The 8,062-nt window shown below is 41.6% G+C and overlaps 1 protein-coding gene across 1 annotated transcript; it reads right to left on the bottom strand.

Moving 5' to 3' along the window:
* Nucleotides 1–463: 463 nt before the first annotated feature.
* LOC149378990 (MLP-like protein 328) lies at nucleotides 464–1,401 on the bottom strand. Its single transcript, XM_089603421.1, has 2 exons — nucleotides 1,177–1,401; nucleotides 464–893 (listed from the first exon to the last, which is right to left on the bottom strand). Exons 1-2 carry the CDS (start codon nucleotides 1,370–1,372, stop codon nucleotides 619–621), a joined length of 471 nt encoding a protein of 156 aa, XP_089459547.1. The 5' UTR covers nucleotides 1,373–1,401; the 3' UTR covers nucleotides 464–618.
* Between the last annotated feature and the right edge of the window lie 6,661 nt (nucleotides 1,402–8,062).

Raw genomic sequence — 8,062 nt, 5'->3', positions numbered from 1 at the left:
AGCTTCAACATATTTTATCTATATAGAACCATAGCATCATCGAGATTTAAGTGAGCCAAGACGTGTAAAACCGAAATACTCGTCACGTTCTTGAGAGTTTTGAGTTTTTGTGATGGTGAAAGTAGCAATAATTCTTGCGATTTAGTTCTTTTGTGATTGAAATTACCAATTTAGTAGATTTATTAATAAAAAAAAATTAGGTAACTAGTCAACTAAAATATTTGGAATTGCTATATAGCTAACGTTTCGTAAATCTTAGGTAAATATCCATAAAGATGACATGAAATTTCTAGTTTGCTCTTTCATTGATTATTTACGTCGATTTACACGTGTAAATATATGAACGTGACTATTTACCTAAAATTTACGAAACGTTGGCTATATAGCAATGTGAAACTGTAAATATTGCTATATACCTAATGAACTCTTTATTAAATCAAGTTTAAATATCTTACAGTCCATATAACAGTAATAGTAATATTACACAAAACACAAAGATTTATTTCATACATATAAACTTTCAAGAGAGCCAAAGACAGTGCACGAATATAGAAGAAGCTGGTAAACAATATATTACATATACTTGTTTTATTTAACACGGACATAATATAGAGAGTGTTAATTTTTGGGAACAAGGTGGGAGTCGATATCCTTGGTGATGTTGACCATGAGTCCGACGTACTTGGTTGGAGGTGGAACATCGGAATTGAGCTTTTCATACTCGATGGTCAGCTTTGCCAAACTGCCCTCACCATTTGGGTTGGGAACCACGTGATATACTGGAACAAAGCTCTTGTACTCCTTGAACACGTCTCCTTCGACCCCCACCAGAGTCACGCTCATGTTCTCGTCGTCGAACTCTACTTTCTCTTTGAACTCCCCAGAAACCCCGTCTAAACCAGCACACAAACACACATGTACGTAATTAAATAAGATGTTTGTATAAAGGGACAAAGGCAGGAATCTAAACCAGGGGGTTAATATGTAAAACAAAGTACAGAGAGAGCTGATTTATAAATTTTTAGGGCTAAGAAATCTATAAAAAAAAAAAAAAAAGAACTAAAAAAAAGTGCAATTTTTTTTAGGGAGGGCTATAGCGCCTCTTGGTGTACATGTGGCTTCGTTCCTATATATATATATATATATATATATATATAGGGCTATGTAGCTAGATACCAACGGTGTATTTCCAGATCTTGATGGAGCCGTGGTCGTGAGAGTCCCAGTCGCCATCGTGGACGTCGACGCCCCGAATATGATCGCCGGCGATTGTGGGAACGTGGAAAGCAGTTTCTTTGAACATTTTGTAGTACTTCTCAGCGCTTGCCTTTATTTCTACTTCACTCCCCACCTTTCCCTTCAAACCCTCCATATCTGCTATTTTCCTTGCAAACTACTCTCTGCAAGCCTTGCTTTATATATCCACATCAACCAATCATACACCGCATTATATTTTAACTACTCACAATTATGTGTGTGTGTATATATATATATATATATATATATATATATATATATATATATATATATTATATCCAAAGATATTGAAAAGAAAAAGGGAAAATATCAAGAATATCTCTCGTATTTAATCGAAATGCGAGATTAATTCATTCGATTTTCAGTAAATATCAGACATATCCATTCGGTCTAATATAAATGACATATACCTCCCTTAAAACAATGTTATATTGCACATATCACAATTTTCGCTTATTTTTTACAAAAAAAATTGAACTCCCCAAAATACCCTTAACGAAATATTTTTTTATTTTTTTATTATATATACAAAAATATTAAATTAAAAACTTTCTTTATAAAAAATTAAGGATTTTTTTTTATAAAGAGAGATTTTGATTTTTTTAATAAAATTAAAATTAGTATTTATTTTATTAAGGATATTTTGGGGAGTTCAAATTATTTTGTGTAAAAAGTAAACGAAAAATAGTGATATTTGCAATATAATATTTTTTTAGGGGAGACATATATTATTTATATTAAATTGAAAAGATATGTATGATATTTATGGAAATAGAATGAATAAATATCGCATTTCGATTAAACACGAGAGGATACTCTTGATATTTTTCCAAAGAAAAATGTCACCATGGACAACAAGATGTAACGAAAAGATAAGATTATATCGGTTTCATCAATTCCCTGAACCAATACAACAGACAATAAAACTAACGTGTGTGTGTATATATATGTGTATATATATATATATATATATATATGTATACACTACAACATTTACAACATTTATCGACGATTTTATTCGTCGGTAATAACCCTAAAATCGTCGCTAAATGTATTTAGCGACGATATTAGCGACGATAAAAATCGTCGCTAATTCGCCGTGCCTAAATATATTTAGCGACGATTTAATCGTCGGTAAATATTTAGCGACGATATTAGCGACGATAAAATCGTCCGTAAATGTTGTAACCCGAAGTTTTTTTTCATTTTGAAACAGACAATTAGCGACGAATTTGTCGTCGCTAATTACCGCGGGAAAAAATCCCGCGTCAATTAGCGACGACAAAGTCGTCGCTAAATGTTGTGACGAGAAGTTTTTTTCATTGTGAAACAGAGTTTTAGCGACGATTTTGTCGTCGCTAATTCACGCGGGAATTTTTCCCGCGCCAATTAGCGACGACAAAGTCGTCGCTAAAACGTTGTGTGAATGATATTTAGCGACGATTTTATCGTCGCTAATTATTATTATTATTTTTTTTTTCGTCGTTAATTATTTATTTTTTACGGTTTTTTTGTTGTGAAATTCTAAAATGAAAAATCATATAAAAACTAAATTATATTATCCAAATCAACAACTATATAAAATCCGGTTACGTACGTTTTCGGTTATCGAGAAATATGTAAATAATAAATACACAAAACAACTAATAAACCACTAGTCGCGACGTTTGCTTTGTCGTCCCGCCACTCGTTTTCCCCCTCCTCGACGAGAAACGCTCTTCTGCTGGCGCTGAAGTTCTGCAGGCTGCGGCGTCGGAGTAGACTGACTTGGTCCGCCGGGCGTCGTCTGCTGGCTGGCGTCGGGAGTCCTTTGCTGGCCGCCCGTCGGAGTGCGGACGTCGGGCGTCGGAGTGTGGACGTCGGCCGTCGGAGTCTGCTGGCTGTGGGATGACGGAGCCTGCTGCGAACTCTGCGGAAATTGGGACATGAACGAGCTAAGGTTGAGGCCGGGCACCTGACTCTGTATTGTCTCGGCGAACGCGGCGAGGGTCGATGCCAACACCTCCTGCGAGACATATCCTGGTTGCGACGTCCCAGCCTCCGAACCGTAGACTTCGGCGACTTCAGCCGCCATCCGTGCTCCCTGTGGCACCAAACGTCCGACGCCGGTCAAGTGATCAGTCCGCGAACCCATAATATCGCGGATCGCCTGCTGCTCTAGAACGGAAATATCAACGTCCGCTCCTTGGTGCTCAGCCTCCGCTCGCAACGTGTTGAACCTAGCAACCAGTCGATCCTGATATAATTAACTAGTTAGTATATATTAATCGAAAAATAAGAAAAATAAATGTAAACTTACATAACGTGCGGAGGCTTCAGGAGTCAGCCATTCAGACTTGTCGGACTGATGTTGGCGCTTGTAGTTCGCAAACAAACTCTCGAATGCGCCTGTCTCGACGCTCTTCTGCATATAAACAAAACTTCAAGTGTTAGATAATTTTAACGATTTGATGTATCATATAAACATAAAACTTACGTTTTTCATGCGGTGGGTCGAGAACCCAATCGTCCCCTGTCGAGTCTTCGTCTTCTTCTTCGCGCGATTCGCCTTATTCTTCGCTTGTATAGCCTGTTGTAATATAAGTAAACGTACACGTAAATAACAAATCGTTTAATAAACATTCGAGTAACGTAAATGATTCGATATTACCTTAAATTCATCGCTCGTATATCGTTGTATCAGCGTCTCCCATTCGGTGTCGAGCTTAACGGTCTTCGGTTTCAGCGACCGCGCCACCTGTACGCTGCTCTTGCAGTCGATGTCGAACCACGACCGCAATGTATGCCTCCAATCGCGAAGACGAGTCTTCGCGTCTCGAATGATTGCCGCATCGACAATCGCCTTCTTCTTCCCGGTTGCATCACCATCGACTCGAATGTCGTACTTGTCTCGAATCGCTGCTCGGATCTCGGCCTCCTTCGCCGGCCCCACGTTCGCATTCGTCCACATTGGGACCGTAGGCGAGATCTTGTCTCGGACGACCAACCCGAGCGTGTTCGCGAACGTCGCGAGATCCGGATCCATCTCGCGCTCTGGCTGCAAGAACGACTGAAACTTCTCGTTATAAACAACGACTTCCTTCACCCCGGGGCGCCGTGCACGCTCAGATCGAAGCCCGACCGTCGGTCCACGCACGGCCGGTTCGATATCCTCGTCTTCTTCTTCGACGCCATCACGTACGGGCGCCGACTGGCAATAATTCGGGAGACGGGCTAAGAAGTCATCCCCGCCTCCGCTGCCTCCAGCTCCTGTAGCCGCAGCCATCTGAAATTCAAAAAAAATATATTTGGTTATGCATTCTTAATGATTTAAATCAATTAATTTAGTAAGTAAATGAAAAACGTTATATACTATCAATCATCGTCGTCTGACAAATCATCTTCTTCCATCAAATCTTCGTCCTCAGTTTCTTCATCATCGATAAACTCTTCTTCTTCAATATTCTCCAACAAGTTCACTGCGTCGTTGCTCACGGGCTCTGGTATCGCAGACTGATGACGCGTTGACAGTGAATCTAAATCTAACGGTTCTACTGACAACTGAACGGAAGACGAAGATTGACCAAGAATGAGGTCAATATCAGGAAGATCCCACACATTTCGATGATTACACTCTTCGACGATTCGCCAAGCAGGACCATTCAAGTTATCTTCCAAGTAGAAAACTTGTTTCGCTTGAGTTGCCAAAATAAATGGCTCGTCTTTGTACCATTCTTTTGCCACATACACGCTTGTCAAGTTATTGTCGTTGCGTGTCCTTTTCCTCGGATCTTGATCACCGAACCAACAACATTGAAATAAGACGACGCGACAATTGTTCTGATACGTCAAGACAATGACGTTTTCTACTTGACCGTAAAAGTCGTGACCTCCTTCACTTGGTACACATACCCCGCTATTCTGAGTTGTTCTTCTGCTATCACGTTGACGAGAGATAAATTTAACCCCGTTCACTACACAACACGGATACGTCTGTGGTGCGAAATGTGGTCCCAATGCCAATGCATATAATTCGGAGGTAACGGATAATCCGTCTTGGCTCATGCGAAATACCTACATACAACCATTAACGAGTCGGTTAGTAATTATCTCATATTTTTTGAGTTTGGTAGTGAAATACCTTTTCCCAAAACCACTTTGGGAACTCAAGTCGATGCGCTTCTTCAACATCTGGCCGACCTTCTAATTCCATGAGATCTATGTGTTCACTGAAATAAAATTCATGTTCATTTAATACATCACTTCGTATAAATATAATTCAAGTTCATTTATTTCACTCATTTACCTCATGAAATCGTCAATTTCGGGACAATTTCGTAAAATGTACCACTCAGCGAGCAATCGTATATTCTCATCTAAGCGTATCGTGGTCATCTTCCCGTAAGGCCGACAACTTGATGACTGAAACACCGATAACTCCCGTTCGACACCTTCGAAGTTAGACGCGACGTCTGTTCGTTGGGGCATGTTGAAACGATTCTCAACGCCTTCTAGATACCTTGAGCAGAATGTCAATGCTTCATCTACAACATAGGCTTCGGCAATTGAACCCTCTGGTCTAGCTCGATTACGCACAAAGTTCTTGAGCGTTCCAAGGTATCTCTCAAATGGGTACATCCACCGCATATGAACTGGACCTCCGTTAATTGCCTCCTCCGGTAGATGCATTACCAAATGAACCATGATTGTGAAGAAATCAGGCGGGAAAATTCGTTCCAACTTACACAATATAAGCTTCACATCCTCTTGCGCCTTCTCAATGTCTGAAATTACCAGCGTTCTAGAGCAAATAAGTCTGAAGAAGTTGCAGAGCTCTATTATGGCATCTCGAATTGTTCGCTCCAGAAAAGGACGAATAGCAGGAGCCAATAGGCGCTGCATAATCACGTGACAATCGTGAGACTTCAAACCCGTCAACCTCCCATCCGCGGTAACATTCTTCTTCAAATTCCCCGCAAAACCATCGGGATATCTGACAGATCTCAAGAACTCAGTAAACCGCTTCCGTTATGAAGGTGTCAGAGTGTATGACGAAGGCGGTTTCATCCATCTATCTCCTTCTTGGTATAAATGAAGCTCGTGCCTTATGTTCCAGTCCGCCAAAGTCAACCGCGCCTTATCTGTGTCTTTCGTCTTCCCCTCGATGTTCAGCAAGGTACCCAGAAGATTGTCGCATACATTCTTTTCTATATGCATTACATCGAGGTTATGCTTCAGCGTAAGACTCGACCAATACGGCAACTCGAAGAAAATACTTTTCTTTGTCCAATTCAGCTCACTCGCATCGCGCTTTCGTTTCTTCCCGCCGAAGTCAGGGTGCTTCCCCGGGGTTGCATCTCCCACTAATCGCAATTGTCGAAGTATATCGCTCGCTGATTTTCTCACTGGTGGTGGTCGTTTCTCATTTCGTACCTTGTACAGTTTGCTCTTCCTCATCGGGTGTAACAACGGCAAGAATCGACGATGATCGCAGTAAACAATCTTGTTTCGAGCCTTGAAAGATGGTGTGTCGTTGTTACACGTCGGACAAGCAAGGTACCCTTGACCACTCCATCCCGACAAACTGCTTCTCGCTGGAAAATCATTCACCGTCCATAGAAGTACGGAAAACAACCTGAATAGCTCACCGGTCGAACCATCTCTCAACACAACACCGGTTTCCCACAATTCCTTCAGCTCATCAATCAGCGGTCGTAAGAAAACATCCATGTCTTTACCCGGCGCACTACGACCTGGTATAAGCAATGTTAACATCAAGTACGATGTTTTCATGCACAACCACGGCGGTAAATTGTACGCAGTCAAGACTACCGGCCACATACTGTACGATAAACTCATGTCACCAAATGGGTTGAAACCATCGGCGGCAAGTCCAAGCCGGACGTTCCTCGGTTCTGTCGCAAACATGGGATATTTTCGGTCGATCTCCTTCCACGTTGCTCCGTCAGCAGGATGTCGCAGTACACCATCCTCTTTAATGCGTTCATTCTCGTGCCACTGCATCTCTAGAGCTGTGTGCCGACTCGCGTACAGTCGCTTAAGTCGATCTTTCAGTGGAAAGTAGCGCAACACTTTATGCGCTACTTTTTTTCCACCGTCTTTCATCAGCCACCGACTCTCATTACAAACTGGACACTCGTCTAGATTGGCGTTGTCCTTCCAAAACAACGCGCAATCGTGTTTGCAAACGTGAATCGACTCGTAACCCATACCAAATCGACGCAATTTCGCCTTTGCTTCATAATGTGACTCTGGAATCGTGTTGTCGATCAGATGAGATTTTTCCAGTACTTTCAGAAGCTGATCAAACGACTTATTCGTCCACTTGTTCATCACTTTCAAATGCATCAACGTGACAACAAATGAGAGTGACGAATACTCCGTACAACCCGGCCATAATTCTGTGTTCAGGTCGCTGAAAAGGTCATCGAACTGTCCACTCTGGTATTCTGCATTCGGGTCAATACTGTCATCGTCACCGTCTACGTCGTTGTGATCTAAGATATCGTGTACAGCATCAAACATCCCTCCTCCTCTGTACTCCGTCTGATACTGCATTACGTCATCTTCTTCCTCCCCGTGAAAGTTCCACCTCGTGTAATTCCTCTTAAATCCTCTGATAAAGAGATGATTCTCTATATCAGGAATTTTTTGCATCAACACGTTGTTACACCTCTTGCATGGACACTTAACTCGTCCTTCGACATTTACGTGTTGTCGGGCCATTGCCATGAACTCTGTCATGCCAGCCGCAAACTTAACGCTTAAACGTTGGTCCTCGATTATCCAATTCCTATTTGGATAA

Source organism: Urtica dioica, chromosome 12 (assembly GCF_054948205.1).
Source record: "Urtica dioica subsp. dioica isolate 48M chromosome 12, U.dioica_male_clone48M_v1_H2, whole genome shotgun sequence".
In the NCBI taxonomy this organism is placed as follows: domain Eukaryota; kingdom Viridiplantae; phylum Streptophyta; class Magnoliopsida; order Rosales; family Urticaceae; genus Urtica; species Urtica dioica.
This window is presented reverse-complemented; position numbering and strand designations above follow the sequence as displayed.

Coding starts and splice junctions, on each gene's coding strand:
- LOC149378990 (XM_089603421.1), bottom strand. CDS start 1,372: ATGGAGGGTTTGAAGGGAAAGGTGGGGAGTGAAGTAGAAATAAAGGCA. Junction 894..1,176: donor GATCTGGAAATACACCGTTG/GTATCTAGCTAC, acceptor GTGCTGGTTTAG/ACGGGGTTTCTGGGGAGTTC.